This window comes from Lycorma delicatula, chromosome 3 (assembly GCF_047948215.1).
Source record: "Lycorma delicatula isolate Av1 chromosome 3, ASM4794821v1, whole genome shotgun sequence".
In the NCBI taxonomy this organism is placed as follows: domain Eukaryota; kingdom Metazoa; phylum Arthropoda; class Insecta; order Hemiptera; family Fulgoridae; genus Lycorma; species Lycorma delicatula.
Window position 1 is genome coordinate 113892643 of NC_134457.1, and position 20225 is coordinate 113912867.

At 31.3% G+C, this 20225-nt stretch overlaps 1 protein-coding gene across 3 annotated transcripts in view; it reads right to left on the bottom strand.

Annotated features, from left to right (window-relative positions):
• Positions 1–20225, bottom strand: part of Hsf (Heat shock factor) — an 89025-nt gene that overhangs the window by 1735 nt on the left and 67065 nt on the right. Inside the window, exons 9-12 of one of the 3 annotated variants that reach the window (XM_075360409.1) lie at positions 13273–13311; positions 10877–10982; positions 8616–8700; positions 2094–2305 (exon numbers count right to left, since the gene is read on the bottom strand). In XM_075360409.1, the coding sequence (XP_075216524.1) occupies positions 2100–2305; positions 8616–8700; positions 10877–10982; positions 13273–13311 (436 nt within the window). In that variant the 3' untranslated portion in view covers positions 2094–2099. The remainder of the gene's footprint in view (positions 1–2093; positions 2306–8615; positions 8701–10876; positions 10983–13272; positions 13312–20225) is intronic. The other 2 variants (XM_075360410.1, XM_075360412.1) reach the window with 2 other exon arrangements.

Genomic DNA, 20225 nt, shown 5'->3' on the forward strand with positions numbered 1-20225 from the left:
AGTGTCTCTAGTATGGCCTTCAATCACGCCGCGTCACTTCGTTTAGTTCTGAACATGCAGCTAGCACGTAAACAGTGTGAAGTGCATGCAGTAATTCGATTTCTTCAGGCTGAGGAGTGTAATACAGCTGAAATTCATCGACGAATAAGTAATGTGTACGGTAAAACTTCAATGAGCGACAGCAAAGTGCGACAATAGTGCAGGAACTTTAAAGCAGGACATACAGATGTTCATGATGCAGGCAGTCAGGGAAGGAAGCAAGTGTCAACCAATGATCTCGTTGAGCAAGTGGATAAGGCAATTTGAGAAAATTATTGGTTCACATTTCTGTACTGAGTGATTTGTTTCCTGAAATTTCAAGATCAGCTCTCTACAGCATTGTGAGTGAGAGACTACAGTACCACAAACTGTGTGCAAGATGGGTTCCCAAGATGTTGTCCGACCTTCACAAAACAATGAGAATGGACGCCTCCCAAACCTCCAGCACTACCACAATGAAGGAGAAGATTTTTTGAACAAAATTGTCACAGGAGACGAGTCATGGGTCCATTTCGAAACTGAAGAAACAAAAGAACAATCCAAACAGTGGATGCATTCTCATTCTCCCAGTAAACCAAAGAAGTTCAAGCGAACCTTCTCCAACAGAAAGTGTATGGCTACTGTATTCTGGGACTGGACTGGAGTTCTCTTGGTGGAATTCATGGAACGTGGCATGACCATCACTGCAGCCTCGTACTGACAACTTTTCAACGTCTACGAAGGACAATTCACAATAAGCAGAGAGGAATGTTGTCATCACGCATTGTCTTTCTCCATGACAATGCTCGGCCGCTCACTGCAGCTGTATCAAAGAAGCTCCTGCAGCGTTTTCGTTGGGAAGTGTTTGATCACCCACCATACAGCCCGGACTTGGCTCCATCCAATTTTCACCTCTTTGCTCACATGAAACGCTGGCTAGGAGGACAACATTTTGGCACAGACATTGAGCTGCAGACCAGCATAGAAACATGGCTGTAAACACAGGTGGCTCTGTTCTATGACAAGGGTATTGGAAAGTTGGTACCACGCTACGACAAATGTCTAAATCGGAGTGGCGACTATGTAGAGAAATAGCGTAACTAGGTAATTACTTGTTACAAATAAAAAATTTTTTATTTTCACTGTAGTTTTAATTTTCTGACGGATCGGACCTTGAAAAAAAAATAACCCCCGTAGCTATTGCAATGGAATAAAATTGAGAGATACAAGGAATAAAATTGAGAGATACGAGAAATAAAAATCAAGTCACCTCTAGTGAAGAAATATGAACCGAAAATCACTCGGGCAACATTATTTTTAAAATAAATAATGCATAATACTATTTCTTTTTAAATCTTTAAACTCATATAACTGATGTAACAAGGGCTCCAAACAAGACTTTTAAATTCAAGAATACAGCAAACAAGGGAAACCTGTAGAGCTACAGTTAAGAATTAAAATCATGAATACTTAAGACTAATTCCAAAATCTGATTGGCGTATACAAAAAACAATATATCGTAAAACATCACAAGGATTACAAACGCACCCAAATGATTAAATACAATGACCCTAAGATTTAATTCACATGAAAGAATAGTATATAAACAATATACATGAATATAAAAAAAAGGATTTATTTTACAAAAGACATCACTTTACTTTTGGTAATGTTTAGAAAGTTCCATTTACATCAATTGAAAAATCAGCTCACGTTAATCTGAAGCACAACAAAATGCTTCATTAAATTATTTTGAAAAGTTAAATATCATTTCCAAATTCAAAACACTCATCAGCGCCATAAACAGTTATAAGACATTTAAGAATAAAAGAACTAAAAATGTTTTCTAGCTCTATGTTAAGCCTTCCAAGCTGTGAGGCAGTAAAAAAATAAATACCAATTAAAAGATGAAGTAGCTGGAAGCAGTGAAAACCCCCATAATTAAAGAAATGGCAATTTAAAATAGGTACATGCCTTATTAACAAGTTGAAAGTAAAGTAGAGAGATAAGTAAATATTCAAAACAATTAATTTGCCTTCAAAGTTAAGCAAAAATAAGACTTCTGTAATTCTTACAGTAATTTATTTCCTTTTCTTCTTAGCTGGAGGAGAATATGATGGTCGAGATATAGATACATTTGGTGTATTCACTTCAGAAAATATATCTTCATTGAGATAATTACTGTCAAATGTGTCTGGTGTACCAGGAAGAGACCAATCATTACCATTAAATACATCATTTAGATCAAGCACTGTAGTTGGAGCAGTATACATTGTAATTTTGTTACCTGCCATAAAATACATAAGATGTTACAATCATTGCCAATTAACAATTACATGTCATTTATATAAGTAATGTAATGTGTAATGTGTATATAAGTAATATGTATATATATATATATATATATATATATATTTTGTGTGTTGAGTGTGTGTGTGTGTGTGTGTGTGTGTGCATGTGCACATGCATGCATATAGTGTTTTCAAAAAGTAACGGGAATTTTTGTTTTTTAGAAAGAATTTTATTTATTTGTCTACATTAATGTTATCCCCTTCAAAATAGTCCCCATTAGATATTATACACTTATACCAGCGCTTTTTCCAATCCACAAAACACTTCTGGAACTCGATCTTTGTAATAGTGTTTAGCTCTTTCTGCTATTCGCTTTTAATCTCATCTATACTTGTAAAACGATGGCCCTGTAAGGTTCTCTTTATTTTTGGGAATAGAAAAAAGTCACACAGGGTCATCTCTGGCAAATATGACGGCTGGTGTATGATTATAGTATTATTTTTGGCTAAAAATTGATGAACAAGCAATGAAGTGTGAGCAGGCACATTATTGTAGTGCAAAACCAATGAATTTTTCGCCACAAATTCGGGCATTTTTTTCAGATTGCTTCAAGCAGTGTTGAACTTCATGTAATACTTCTTATTGATCGTTCGAGCTTGAGGCAAGAACTCATGATGCACTATGCCGTTAAAATTGAAGATCATGGTGAGCATAACCTTCACATTTCACCATACTTGTCAAGCTTTTTTCGGCCTTAGTGATCCAGAATACCTCCACTGGGACAATTGAGCCTTAGTTTCGACATCATATCTGTACACCCATGTTTCATCACCTGTTATGTCATGTTTCAATAGTTCTGCATCATTGTTGACTTCATTTAGCGACTCCTGAGCAATTTCCATTCGCCGCTGTTTTTGTTCGAAATTCAACAATTTTGTAACAAATTTTGCTGTCACACATTTCATACCCAAAAAATCTGAAAAAATTTCATGGTATGAGCCAATTGATATCCCAACATCATCAGCGACTTTCTGATTGTGATTTGGCGATCATTCATAATCATTTTTTTCACTTTTTCCACATTTTCATCAGTTGTTGATGTGCTGGGCGTCCAGGGCGCTCAACATCTTCAAAGTTTTCACGATCTTCTTGGAAACACTTACACCAGTCGTAAATCCTTGCTTTACTCATAGCAGAATCACCAAAAGCAATATTTAACATTTTTAAAACATTGCTATACTTTATTCCATTCTTACAGCAAAATTTAATACAAATTCTCTGATCCATTATTTATATAAATAAAAAATTACTGATCATACCAAAACATGTGTTATCCTTTTGACAGCTGAAAACAGACTAAATATCAAATATGGCTAAAAATGTACAGATTCAACTTCAACAAATGTACAGATGTACTTTTCAGACATGTTTACCAATACAACAATGTAAAAATCCAGAGAATTGGAATAAAACTGCAAAATTTCTAAATTCTCGTTACTTTTTGAACACACCTCATATATAGTGTTTATAAAAACATTATTTCAAGAATTCAAGGTATGGTCCACCCCACAACAAAATAAAGAAAAACCTTTATATACATATGTCCAGAAATCCCTAGTTTACCAGCTATCCACCATTTTGTAATTTAACATAAAAATTTATTTCTCAGGAATTGTTAATCTTATCGCAACTAGCCTTCCTAATTGATTTCCTAGGACTAGGCACAAAAGACTCTCGTGCACGTTCAACATTGTCTTAGGACACACTCGGTTGGCCTATACTCTTTCTTTATAAATACAGCCAGTGGCTTCACATTGTTTATATCGTCTACGAATGTTATCATTACTCAGGGGATCACAAAGGAACTTCAACAGAATGAAAAACTGAACAGTAATTACAGATTCACATTTTGCAAACTGCAAAACACAGAACATTTTCTGTTGGGAAGTCGCCATCTTTGCTACTAGCGCTTTCAACCGCAAGGTACAGGAAACAGTTTATGAGCTTGCACACAGCTAAAACTGTTTGAGTGGCTCTTTCATTTCATATGTACTTAAATCAATGTACGTAAAACTTGAGAAATATTACATAGCTTTAAAACCCCAATATTTATTTTGAAACACTATAATTTATTTCAAATAGTTTTAAATTACTTAAATAATTACTTAATAATTCAGAAAAGATTATGATAAAACAAAAAAAGAAGTTTTTTTTACTCTAAAAATTATTTTATTTAACCTTTACAATTTTCTTAGCAACTAATGAAAATAAGAGTTCTGACACTTTTTTGGGGGAAAAGTGTCATAGAAAATCACTTAATTAGCCCTACAATTTGATTCTACAGTGGACAGTTGATACAGCCTGAACAAACTTAAATCTGATATATTTTATGATTCAAATTAAGTTTCTTTTTTTAAAAATCAATATGATGAAATGATATCCTGTTGGGTAGAATATTTCAGAAGTAAAATAGCAGAATAGAAGGAGCGCTTTCACAAAACCAGTTCTCTAATTTTAAACATAAATCTAAGAATCAGAAAGGAATTCTTGAAAATATTGGTGTAGAGTCTAAGTATTTAGAAATGTAAACATTAAAAGAAACAGATAATAATAAAAATATTAATATTAATATTAATATTAATATTAATATTTTTTTGTTACAAAGTGTACTATACAATTTTCAAAGGATTGTGTGCTCAGGTAACAGATCATGAAAAAGAGTATGGCTTCTATCTTTCAAGAATTTGAAGCAACGTATCACTCATCAAAGATTTACTCTACCATCTGTTCACAAGGCTTTAAGAGAAAAATGAACTGCCAGCAACCAGCAGAAGGTGATGAGCTTTGTTCTCCAGATTTGGTCTAGTTGTGATATTTTTTTGGAACTAATTAAAGGAAAAAGTTTAAAAATCAAATCCTCACACTACTGATGAATTGAAAGCCAAAATTCAACAAGACATCAACAACACTGTCACAATGTTTTGCATAAGTGACTCTCAATATAATAACTTGAATACAAAAGTGCATCACTGCAAAGGGTACTCACCTAGAACATTTTTTTTTTTTTAATATGGTAAAAATGTAAACTTTTGTTTATGTAAATAAAGATTTTAATTTAAGTTTTTATTTTTAATTCATAAAATGTACATATCATGGCTGTGTTTAGTCTGTAGTAGTTTAATTTTAAGTTGCTCATTGTATAAAATAATGAGGTCATAAAATAAATTGAGAATTCATGGCAGAATCTTGTAAAGAGATAAACTAGGTTAGCGAATCATATACTGAGATGTCCATAAGTTAATTTGTTAATGGAGAATAGTAGAAGGTAAAAACTGTAGAGGAAAAGAAAAAGATTGTAATTTATAAAAAGATATAGGACATAGTTGAGCCATATTCTGATTACAAGATTACTTCATAATACAAAGGAATGGAAAATAGAGTTAAACCTGCCAAGTGACTGGTGACTCGAAAAAAAAAATGGTAAAAATTGTCAGAAAAGTAAAATATGACAGTTGAATATATACAAAAAATGAAAATGTTATTTAGATAGCAGAACCTGTAAACCGTTTAAAATTACGGTACACAAGGGTCATTCAAATATAAACCAGAATTTTGCCACGCAGACTAAGGAAGAGCAGTGAATGTGGTGGGGCGCTGTGGGTAGTTAGTTGGATATATGTGGAGGGGAGCAACTGGCCAACCACGCCAGTAGGTCACATTCTGTCAATAGCAGAATGTCTGAGCAGGGGGTACCATCATCCATTGTACAACGAATTGCAATCCAATTTCTTGCCAACAAAGGTGTCAAATCCTCTGAAATTATGACTCGACTACAGGCCCAGTTCAAAGATGCTACCCATCAAAAGCTAAAGTGTTTAACTGGGCCAAAAAATGTTGAAGTGGCCATGATACAGTGGAGAACAAAAGTTACAAATGTTGTCTGCAGACCAGCATCAATGATACAACATTCAGGCTGTTCAGGACCCCTGGTGGAAGGTCCCAACAGTTACCATATAACCATCTGAAATTGCATCAGAGGTGGGTATAAGTGTTGGGGGTGGCCATACAATTTTCTTAGACACTCTTAGAAAGAGCAAACTGTTGCCAAGGTGAGTTCTACATCTTCTCATTGTGGCACAGAGAAATGTCCAGAAGACATCTGTCTGTAGCTTTTGAATTGCTTTGAGGAAGAAGAGGCATTTTTGGGAAATATTGTGAGCTGCAATAAAGTCTCAGTCCACCACTACACCCAGGAGAGCAAGAGAACAAATATGGAGGAAAAATGTGGAGAGGGTACCAAATCAAGGCTTGACAGCTGGAAAAGTTCTGGCAAGCTGTGTTTTGGAACTCAAAAGATGTGCTGCTGATTGATTTCCTGCATAAACAAAGGATGGCAAATGTGGCATACTAATACCAGTTGCTGGACGACATCAGGGCTTCTTATCACAACAAAGTATGCTGGCAACTGATTCGCAACATCCTCCTTCTCACGTAAACACACAGCTGCATGCAGCAGCTCAGACTCGAGATAAACTTGTTGAAATTCATTGGATATCTCTTAAACACCCACAGTACTGTCTAGACTTGTCACCATATGATTTTCACATTTTGGTTTGCTGAAAGAAGATTTAGGAGAGGAAAGATTCAAAGACAATGCTGCAGTCAAGCATTACATGTGCAAGTGGTTGTTGGGGCAGCCATCTTAATTTTTTGATAAGGGGTTCAGGAAGCTATCCATCTGATGTACAAAATGTATCTCTGTTGAAGGAAACTATGTAGAAAAACAAGGTAATTTATTTTTAATTTTATCCAACATCAATATGTAAACAAACTCATTTATATATGAATGACCCTCATAAAAGTCAGCTTTAACAGAAGAAAAAACAATTTCACTTTAAGGCCAAAATTTATCACTACATTTATTTGTTGGTCATAATTACAGCATAAAACTACCAAAAAAAAAAAAAAAAATTGTTTTTTGGTTGTTTTGTAATGTAGTTTTTGTGTAAAAACTACAAATTATTACTAATCATGTATGACCTGCTTTCAAAAAACAGAAACTGTTTTACTAAAGAATCTTTCACAGCTAACAATACATTCATTCATCATAGTAACTGGTAGCAGTGTTGTTAATTGTACATATTTCGAAAAGTTAGGAAACCCTTTAGAATGTTCTTAGATATATTCTATCTATGTTGGGTTTGTTCATTTGATATGCTTTTTTTCAAAATCAGCAAATTTGTAGTAAATTTCATATTGTTCCAAGAACATTGATAACTTGATTTTGATGTACTGAAAGTAAAATTTACATGTTGTAGTTAAAGTCTGTTCTCATTTAATGTTTGTGTATACTGAGATACTAGTACAAAAACTCATTTTGTTGTGTTATGTTGCTACGATATGTTCTAACATCTATCAAATTTCATTCAAAACTACAAATAAAATATATGAAATTGTTAGAAATTAAATTACAGTAAAATTTCACTAAGCTTTACACAGAACAGACTGGACACACTTTTATCCAAACATACAAACAAAATATACAATAAGCACATCACACAACAGAATCAGTGTATGTTTTTTTGTGTTTCGTAAATCATCTCTCACAGGTAGAGGACAAATATTAAAAAATACAAACAATAACAAGCTAACGTTTTATATATATTACATAAAAACCAAATTTCAATATATTTGAACTACATAAAATTAGAAGCAAGTAAATTTAAGATAAAAATAAAGAATTAGCTGCTGGTTAACCTGTATTACCAATTAAACCAATAATAACACTAACTACCAAACATAAAAATAAAGTAAGATGATTAATAATAATTTAATTACAAAGATTCAAAAATGGTTAAAATATTTATATTAAATGCTAACATGTTATGTAATGCAACCATACAATAAATTGACACAGAAATATTACGTTAAGAAAAACTTACTTTATCATTCTGTTTTGATGATTTTTGCTATGAATAGAAAAAAATAAAGAATGAACAACAGAGATACTAGTTACTCCGGCGAAAGGAAAAAAAACTATAATTATTTTAAAGTGTTGTTTAGAAAAACACAATTCTATATTAGTGGAAACCAAGTCATCAATAAATTTGGAGAACATATATATTAGGTATGTGGTTATTCTGGAAATAATGGGTGAAGAAGTTTTCAGCCTCATGCAAAATTTGTTATTCCAACAATTCTGTGATAAAAGAGAATTTAATAAAAAAAAAAAAAAATAGAGTATACTAAATTTCACATAATTTTCTCAAAAAATCAATTTTTGAAAATAAACACCTGATACTTACTATTATTCTCTTTTGTTTCTTTACTTGATGTTTCTGACAAGGGGACATCTAAATTATACTGCATTGGGTCATCCGTATTAAACAGCTGAAACATGTGACTAAATTTTAGACACAAAAGCAAACAATTTATTTACTTTATTTAACACATTCGCTGCGGCAGATAAAATAGGGAACATAACCATTTTGCTGTACGGGCAACTATGATGCTGTATAGTAATTACCTACTATGCATTACAGTGCATACTGATCCATCCTGAGGTTTTGTACTGTGCGTGTAGTTTTTATGCGGATTTACTCTATATGCTGAACTGTTTGACCTTGATCTTCGTTCAGTATACATTTATGCTGTACTGCATATTACTTTGGTTTTTAATCTCTTTCTGACAGTTTCATTTCCTTTTCATAGTTTATCACAGGTTGTTCAATAAATTATTCAATAAAACATTCATAATATTACTTATAAATGTTAATCTTAATTGCTTAAGCATATAATATGCTTAATTATAATACTTATAAATGCTGGTTTTTATTTATTAATTAGATTAATTATATTATGTCACCTCATCCATTATTCACTATTTTGATTTGTAATCTTGTTATTCATAAATTAAATAAATGTTGAAATATTTTTCTTTAAAAAAACATCCATTCAAATGTATATTTTAATATAAACACTGGACTGAAAAATAAAATCTATTTCCAGATAACTGGATCTGAATCGCTTCACATAAAATGTTTATACACTTGCTTATAAACAGCATCCAAATTATAAAATAATTAATAAATTGATTTATTTTTGACTTAATTAATTTTTTCAATATAATAATATTTTGTGATATCATTGTGAATAAAGCTTTTTTAAATTCATAAATATTAAATACTACTTTATCATTTATATAGTCTGAAATTCTTAATTTTATTTTTCATCTTTATTAAATTAATACTACAAATTAATTATTTATCATTATAAATTACAATAAAAAAATTCTTTATAATAAGTTTATCACATTTTAATAAAAGAAATGATGCTGACATAGAACAATCCAGCAAAATTACTCCTAATAATTATTATGAATAGACAACAAATAAGAATATGTTTAAAAGAACTGTTTCAACTTGAGTTAGTTCACATGTTTTCTGAGAGATATTGTACACTATAAAATCATTTTAAAAAACATTTTTATGAAGAGATTAAAAATTCTTATTTTATTTTTATAAAGAGAAATAAAATATTCATTAAATACAGCACATATATGCACCGCACCGCAGCGAACGTGTTAAAAATTGATGTTAATCAAATGTAAACATGATTGAATGAACTGATGAATAATCTTCAATTTCTTCATTTTTTTACTCCAGTTTAAATATTTCAATCAACACAGATACAAATTTGTTTAACCCAGAAAATTTATATATATATATATATTATAATAAAAATATTAAATTTTATAATTACCTACTTATAAATATCCTAAAATTATTGGTGTCGCAAATTAATGCTGACTTAAGCAACACGTTAAAATCTTTTTTATTATAACCTTCAATTTTAAATATTATAGTGTTTTGTCAAAACTGTTTTCACTTACATTATCTTTCTTTAGTTTTGTTAAATGCTTACTACGAACATCATTGGTTATCATGATTACATGTAGAGCTCCCATCAAAGTTTAACCAAATAAATGAAGAATGAATTCAAATGGTGCTATTATATTAGAAGAATGCTTGCTAGAAATAACCAACACTGAACATATTAGCCACAACGTTGGTTCAGAGAAAGGTTTATTAAATCATGATGCTACATACTAATAATTTTAATGGCTATTAATAATGGAAGGTTATTTTTTTTAACATTAAATCTTTTAGTATTATAATTTTGTTACAAAAGAATTAAGAGCTCTAAATGTACATTCAGATCTCTTAATACTTCAAGTATTAGACTTTAAATTTAGTACCTGGGTACTCATACTATAATATAAACTACTTAATATTTCCAAAAAATAAACTGCTAAACAATTTCCAACAGAGCATGAACTTGATACTGAACTCATATAGTATCTATAATTTTACCTAGCTGCATACATCACAACTTCCATCGGTTAGGCATTACAGTAACACAAAACAATGGCGTAATACTAAGTAATTTAATTAAATGTGAGCCAGTGAATGTAAACTAGTTTAATTTATAAAAAATAATGATAATATAATCCACACTGAATACAATGGTACAAAAACTAAATAATTAAAAAACCAAAACAACTTACTCCTAATAATGCATTAGCATCTAAGCTTAAATTTTCATATTTAAGTAATTCCTTCAAGGATTCCAGTTCATTCTGCATTGTATCAACTTGAATATCCATATCAGCCCTGTATAAGAAAATATTTTTTTAAATAATAAAAAATAAGAATACTTTTTAAAAAATCTGATTCCCAACTAAATTTACACACAACATACAGATATCTATTAAATGAACATTACACAAGCCTTCAACAGACAAAAATTATTGCATTAAATGCCACAACAAAGATTATCAGTTATTTTATAATTTTATTTAAATCTGGATTTCCATTTAATTAGATTTTAATAAACAAGTAAATCAACAGAGATACCTGAAGTTAACAATAAATGGGAATAAGTGTGCATGCGCATGCATGCTCACACCACACACACACTACCCCTCTCTCTCGCTCTCTCTTGAACATTTACAGAAAAAACAGTTCATTCAATACACACAGATGTGCACACTCAAATACAAGCACACATGAATTCTCTTTTTAAGCAACATGGGAAATCTTTACAATATTGAAACCAGTGATAATCTACTAGTTCAGTAGTTGTTAGTTTAATTTATTTATTGTACAATATTTATAGGGATAATAAAAATGCCACCTCCAAAAACTACACCTCTTCTAGTACATAACTGACTGATGTTTCCATAATATACCCAACTGATGCTTCCAAAATAAACAAAGATTACTTGTTTAGAAATGTTGACAGGGAAAAAATATTGAAATACTCATCCTTCAAGATAGAATAAATGAAAAACTCAATAAATTGGTAGTATAATATAAGGTTCTGTACAAAATATATATATAGTATGACTTGCATAGAAATGTAAACAACTTCAGGGTATATTCTACAGTGAAATTAAAGAAAAACGTAATTTAACTAGTTCAGGACAGATAAGAACTGTATCATTCAATCAAGTTACTGATGTCAAAAAAAGTTATTTAGAATACAATATTGATTTTAAAGAATTATAATATCACACTGAACTTAAAAGACAGAACACAATGAACTACAAATGGGAAAAAGTTATGGATTTTTAAGGACTGCAATATCAAAGAAATCAAACATGTATACAATTACTTTAAAATACTTAAGCACTCAATAATCACTTATTCAATTAGTAATCAACCAGACCTTAACAGAAACACGTTACTGGTTTAACATTCATTAGCATCAAACTGAGCTAGCAGAACAAATTAACAACAAAGAATAAAAGCAAGAGTAAAATCAGAAGTAGTTCAGGAAATTTATTTTTTTTTACATTTAATTTAAGACTGAATATGATTACAGAGTGTATACTAAGAGTAAAAATGATACTGAAAATATAATTATCTTCTAATTAATAATTACCAGATGATGAAGCTAAGTTGCAAATAACTTAAAACCATTGTCACTAAAATGCATTTTAGTCAAATTATGAAAATTATAAGAATTTTTATTTACAAACACTCTTCATTTATTAAATTTAGTCAATTATTAAAAAAAAAATTAATCATACTAATAAAGAAAAAGTAAATAATTTAGTAGTCTTGTTTAATCTTTTACTTTAAAACCTTATGAAAATTTTTATTGCATATATTTATACCTTTTAAAAGAATTTCTCACTAGCCTCTTTTAGATAAAAGTAATAAGGTTCTAATATTCAAAATAGTTTATTTATATAAATTTAATACATGGTGAATTAGCAAACAAAAAAAATATGTTTACTGCAATTTGTTAAACATTAACTTTATCACAGATATATAAATATTGAAACCAATGACTTGTACGTACAAAGGCCTGTACGACTTAATAGCCTTAATAATATATATCTAGAAATATATACTTGCAAATAAGGGGGGAAGACTAGTGCAAATTGAAAGAGTAATACATAATTTGGCACAAATGTTTCAGAGGGTGGTTATCTGATATATAACTCTAAATCAGTGAACCATACAACAGCAAAGGACCATGTAGTTACTGAATTTACAAAATTAAAGAAAAATGAGTCAACCTTCTATAGCAAAAAATTAGTTAACCATATAATAAAATAAACTTCACTTGCTTTTTAAATATCCCAAACAAGGCTGATGATTTTGTATTATAATACAATCTCTACTTAAAATTAGCAGTTTTCCATATTAAATGAAAAAAGCACAGTAAAATCATTTTAAAAATAATTAAAGCTATAAATCTTCTTGAAAAAAAAATACCGTTCCCACAATAAGCTTTTAAATAATTTTTGCTAATTTACCAGACTATCAGTAAATTCAAAAGATATGATTTTACAATAATCTCTCTAGTACTGTCTCTGTTTTATTTATAAATTAATAAATTATAAAGATAATGGAATTTACCTGAAATCAAAGACTAATAAAAATCACTTACTTATTTTGGTAGCAATTTACACCTTCAAATCCAGAATATCTACAAAAGAAAATTATTAATGCAATAAAACACCTATTACAATATAAAAATAGGATATAAAAACATTAAATGAAAGTAAGCAATTTTTTTTAATATGAAAGAAAGCTGAATTTTTCTCATAAAAATAAGACAATGTTAATTTTCAATGTTCAATCTGTACTCTATTTTTAGTTAAAACAAAATAATATAAAAAAAGTAAATGAGCAAATAAATGATTAATCAATAAGGTTTTATAATAATATTAAAATTATTATTATTATTATAACACAAAAATATTGCTGATATTAAGCTTTTTCAAATGAAATATTTTTATAAATCTTTCCTACTTCAGGTGATAAATTAATAATTAAAACGTATGAAGAATCATTCAGTGCCAAAAATATAAATATGAAACCCAGTTAACATGAAATATATAAGCCTATATTTTTAGCTTATTATGATATGATGGATATTCAGAAAATAACATCCGTTGCTCATTGAGCTCGTAAAAGTAAACATCCACCACACATTCAAGGTTACCTAAACACACCATTTGACTTTGCTCTAAACAAGTTTTGTGCTGAACATATTAGTTGTTCTGAATTAAAAATTATTAGAATAATCCCACTGACTGTACAGTGATCTTACTTACTTTATGAACTTTCTTAGTATTTTTTTTTCCTAGATACATATTGTGGTGTAAAGAAACAAAAAGAAAAGTTAAAAAAATTATCAGTTTCCATTTACCCTTTTAATTTTACATATTTTGTTTAATATATTTTTCAAATCTCAAACTGAAAGATAAAATATGATCGCTGAAAGAAAATGAAAGATAATGTGATCATTGTTTTGTTGAAAGCAACTAAATCCTTCTAATTAAATATTCAATACAATTGTTCCATAAAATACTTACAACTGTACCAAGGTACAAAAAATACTTCTGGTTGTCACTGGGTCACTTGAGTTAAAAATTAATTTATGTATTTTGAATGTCAAATTTAAAAGCCACAGAATTGATAGAATATTATAGGTGACAAAATTATGTATATTATTAATTTCCCCCCATATGGGTATTATAATTTCCCTAAATATGGGTACCTCCACTTTGGTAGGTACCAGTCAGTTTGGGTACCTCCCCTAAGTGGCAATTAGAGAATGATTATTAAATATGGTGGGGACCATCATATTTGATAAATATAATTCCTGGATGGACTTAAACTAATAATTTTGCCTTGAGGTCTAATGTTAGATCACCAACAGCTAGGAGAAGAAAACCTTAATCACAAATCACTTGGTCCTCCATGCCAGGATTTGGGCACTTCCTTAATTTTGTGATTATACATAAAAAAACACCTGATATCAGTAAGAGTAATAAGAATTAAACATTGGATATAAAAAAGATAAACAACAAAATGTAACTGTAGTTACAAAAAGTAGCTGACAAACAAAAGAGTTGAGATATGTGAGTGATTTCATGGAATATTATCAGTATAACTTGACATGGTACTAATGCAAAGTCAGAATAGTAGCAATGCAGGAAGGTAATCAGGTGGACATATGTTGAATGTTTGGGTAAGAAAAAATTGGTCTAACAAGCAGAGCTATAGAAAACAAAGTTGCCAAAAGAGAATGAGTAGGTTTTAAGATGTGGAAAGCATGAGTAATGTGAGACATCTGAAGAAGATTCATAGCGAAAATCTTGAACGAAGGAGACTGAAGGCTCAACCAAGGAGCAGATGACTAAGCGTTTGAAGAGTATCAGAAAGATGGGGGTCAAGAATTTAGAGAAAGAAGGTGGGTGGTAGAGGAGTGGAATGAGATTTTATTGAAGGCTAAAACCATTCATGGGCTTTATTGTCAAAATGTACTATTTTCACTTATGACTTCAACACAAAACTGACATGAAACAAAGGCAATGGATAACAGATTCCAAGTCTTTGAATATGGGCCAATGGCTAAACTGCAAAAACATATGTAAACCAATACATAACATGTAGACTTTCTGGATACCCTTCATAATTGACAATACACAAAAGCATGCTCAAGAACTAAAACATACAGAAAAATATTTATTAAAATTATATAGATCTGAACAGTTACCAAAATATTTTTGTATTAATTTCCCAAAAACAGAAGACTTTAAGAATTTTAAAACTTAAGCACCCACTTAAAAATTTATTCATTTCATTACTAATAATGTTCTCAATTGAGTGTTTAGTTTAATATCCCAGAAAACATCAAAAGAAACTACTATTACTACTATTGCATGTTAAGTATTTCTGAATAGAAATTTGAAGTGTTAAATAAAATAAATATAATAAACTATAAATAAAATACTTCTTTAAAAAATGTCCATGAACTGTGTGATTTTATTAATGGCACAGGAAAAAACACTATAGTAATCAATTTAGTCTACAGTTTAGTGCCAAGAGTAAAGTAATAACTAAAAACAAACAGCACTCACCTTCATCAATTAGAAACCAGCATTTAATATTACTTACAGCATGAACATCAACTGAAGTTGAATTTAGCCCATAAACTGCTATGTAAGCAACTTAAACAATTTAAATAAAAAATAAGTTATATTAAACAACTTATGTGCAGGGAAATCAATGGAGCAATTTTAAACTGTGTTAAGGAGAGCTACAGAATGAGATCTGAAGGACAGCACTTTGCAAAAACCTAATTCATTAAATGTAGTTGTAAACATCAGAGTTGAAAACATAGAAAACCAGTCAAGAGTGAAAAGGGATAACTGTAACATACTATTAAAAAATTCTGATTAATATGCAAACAAATAAGGGATTAATTAAATTAAATTAAATTACTTATATAAAGATTATAAGCCTGATTAACAGTCTACAAAAAACTATTATAGTCTTGTAATACCATCTATCTATTCTGATGAACTAAATAAAAATTACAAGAAATTACCAGTAAGTTTAATATCCCAACCATTAAAAAGTATATATAGCATGCAGATCCACTCAGACTCAAACTTATATTAACAATCAGTGCACACACTCACTACTTGTACTCAAACACAAATATTCAAAAAAATATTTTACACCTAGTTTTTGTTATTTTGTACCTAATTTTAAATCCATGTACATTCACTCCACACATATTATAAACCAAACAAAAGAACCAACCCAAAAAATGTATAATGAATCCTCCTCACTAATTCAATATCTAAGGAAAAAACAAACTAAAAATAAAATTTCAAATTATGGAATTTTAGTTAGCTGGGCCTAAATTCTCACAAGTATTTTTCAGCTTAAAATAATGAAGATAATAATCAAACAATAATAATAAATAATTATATTTAAATATTAATCTTCATTATAGAACTACAATTTTAAAAAGAGTCAGTCTAAGCCTTAATATTTTATTAAGTAAACACTACTACAGTGCATTCGAAAAGTTGCCATGCGCTAAAATTATGGAAGTGCAAGATGAAACTTTTTAATTATTACTTTTTATTTAATTTAATTATTTTATAGAAATGGATATTATAATAACTGTTACAGTTTATAAAAGATGTTGAACATGACCTTCTCCAAAATCAATACAACCCTGCACATGTTTCAACTTGTTTTGAACACTTTAATTTGATATACTGGAATGTCTCGTATGAATGCTGTTATTGCGGTTTTTAATGTCAATCATGCATGGTGTTGTGATAATACTGCTTACTTCGCTGCCACCCATAGAAAGTAATCTGGGGGAGTCAGATCAGGGCCACAAACCCCTCAAAATGATTCTCGTTCACCAAAGACAATTCGTAAAAAGTCACTGAACTATTAGCTGTGAGCAATGTGGCGCTATCCTGTTGGAAAAACAATTGATTTCCACTTCTGTTAATCTACTAATGAAGTTTTGTTAGAACAGCATAATAATGATCATTATTAACTGAACTTTCAAAAATGATTGGAGCCAGAACGCACTTCTACTCACACTGACCCAGACTCCAATTTTTGCTTCGATGGGGGTTAGTTGTCAACCACAGTCATGTATTTTATGAATTAATATGCCCCCGCAGATGAACCATGCTTCATCTGTAAAAAAATATAATGTTGAGGATACCTATGGTATTTTACAGGTAATCCTGTAAAGATGGAACGTACCCGCTCATAGTATACGGTATCTCATTCCACCTTGAAAGCAGCAATTAAACAGGAGAAGAGGAAATCTTGGAAAGAATTATGCCTTGATAACGACAACCCATGGGTTCGTGGCTATTGATTAGTGGTTGGGAAACTTTGTTGATCTTTGCCGACATTAACTGAGGTGCAAGTCAGGACAGCAAGGAGAGCGCTGTTTCCGGACTGGGAGGAACCCCCCCTGAGAGGAGACAGAGGTGGAGGATATCCTGCCATTCCATACTGAAGAGCTCATCTGGGTGGACAGGAGGATGAAGTTACATAAGATCCCAGGTCTGGATGAGATCCTGGTAGAAATTGTGCATATTTTTGTGGATGAGGCACTAGTTAAGACCCTCAGGATGATGAACACTATACTGAGTCAAGGACACATTCTGGATAAATGGAAGCAAGTGAGGCTCATTTTGATAAAGAAGACTAATGCAGTGGGAGTATCTTCGTTCAGGCCATTGTGTCTAATTAACAACATCTGTAAATTACTCAAAAGGATGATGGAGAGCCGTCTAAAAGAGGCAATATTGGCCAGAGGAGGACTTCATGAAGGGCAGAATGACTTCAGATCAGGGAGGTCCATGATCAACACGGTCATGGAGGTGACCTTATGACCTTATGAGATAGTGGATAATGCAGCAGCCGGCACCTGGAGAACCAGAAAGATACTAGTAGTGGTCCTCCTGGATGTAAGAAATTCCTTTAATTCCCTCAGCTGGGAGTCAATTTTCCAGACGCAGGAGTAGTGGGACATAGATGGGTACATGAGAAGAATGATTCACAGCTATTTAGATGAAAGGAATCTCATCTATAAACTTGGAAGTTTGGAGCTGTGGTTTCGTCCCACGTGCGGGTTGCCCCAGGGGTCAGTCCTGGGTCCCCTGCTGTAGAACATGATGTATAATGGGGTTCTGAAGCTGCATTATCTGGACGGCGTGACTCCAATTTCTTAAGCAGATGACCTTGCCCTCATCATGGTAGCAAGGATGGAGGAAGCAGTTACTAAGGCGGCTAATACTGCATTAGCTACTGTTGGAGATTGGATGCGAGACTGAGGTCTGCGGTTATCGCAGGAAAAGACAACATAAATCAGTATGATGGAGCGACAAGTGCTGGAACCCATAACAATATACATAGAGGGTGAGGCAGTCCAACCACAGGAAACTGTTAAGAAATTTGGGTGTCTGGTTGAACCACAGTCGGAACTTCATGCCCACAATGCCACAACGTTTGTGAGACGGGAGATAAAGCTAGACTGTTGGTGAAGAAACTCACTAAACTACTCTTTAACGGTGGTGGATCCCGAACATCCAAAAGAAGATTATATGTCCATGTAATGAACCCGCTGTTATTGCACGGGGTTCCTTTGTGGAACAGAGGCTTAGAAGTGGAGCGTAACAGATGAATATTCAAGGAAGTACAGAGGCGTATTGCTCTCAAGACCATCTCAGCAAATGCCTCTGTGTCAACAGAGGTAGTAATGGTTGTGGCAGGAATTCCACCTCTACAGCAACTAGCCAAACAACATGCCAAATAGCACGCTGAAATGCAATCAGACTCATTGAAAGAAGAAAACAAGGGCTAACTCACTTCTCAACTTTCCTAGTAAGCCTGTCATGAGAATCTTGTTATCCCTGAAGATGACTAAACCACAATTCTGACCATAGTTTTAGTACTAAAAACATAATACATTTTATAGTGTCTTCTAAGTATGATTTGCTGTCGTTACTATTTTTCAAGCATCTTTGTTGGCAGATAGAAGAGTTTAAAGCAAAAGAGATCTTAATTGTTATCTTCTTTTCTTTTACTGTTTATCAATTTTTCCTCTTTCTTACAGAGCATGATGTCTTTACGGTTTGATCACTAGTATATATTAATTCATCACCCACACCAAAAAGTAGAGAAAACAAAATAAAGTTTATTCAAGTTTTTCGGGGTTTGCATGCATTACACTCCCTACTAAAATTTCAGCATCTTTAACATACACTTCTTGAAGCTGGCTTTCATAAACTATTTTTTTTTCATTTTTACAAGCTTATAAAATTATGATGTTGGCATATATCAAACAACACCAATTAGTTGTTAAATCTATTTTTAATTCAGTTAAATTTGCTTTAATTCCAAAATAAATTTAGAACAAACAATGTTCCGTTTCCTTTTTTTTTTGAACAACTTAAAAGTTGTTCAATTAACTAATTATTCAAGTAAGAAAAATAAAAATAAAAATAATAGTTTAAAAAACTAATGGAAAATGTCAAGTTACACAGTTCAACAACGAATCTTCTATAATTCAAAATCCTATTAACAGAATTTACAGTTTCTGGGCAAGTTACTAACAAAGATTAGAGTGCAGTCTCATACAAATCTGGTTTTCATGGCTGGCTGCCAGTGCCAATCAGTACAAACAAACTTAAAAGTCACTTATTAATTCAACTGTACCTGTTCAGAGAGAAAGCTAGTTTGGCCACACAAATGCCTGCTACAATTAACAATCAGCAACAAAATAACATTTTCATGTGTGTTGCTTAGAACAACCAGAAACTTACTCTTCTGCTGTATACACTGACAGGTTGCTTTATTGAAAATAAATTAACATAAGCTCTGAACCAAAAACAATTCCTTGAGCCCACTTTTCTATATGAACACTCATTATCAAAAAAAATCAATGACAAATGCGGTTTACCAGAGCCAGTCTGTGCAGCCAGTCACCACTGTAAACCAGCTTTGTATATCAACACACCCTTACCGTGGAAGTAAAATTATTTTGTAATTTAACTTTGA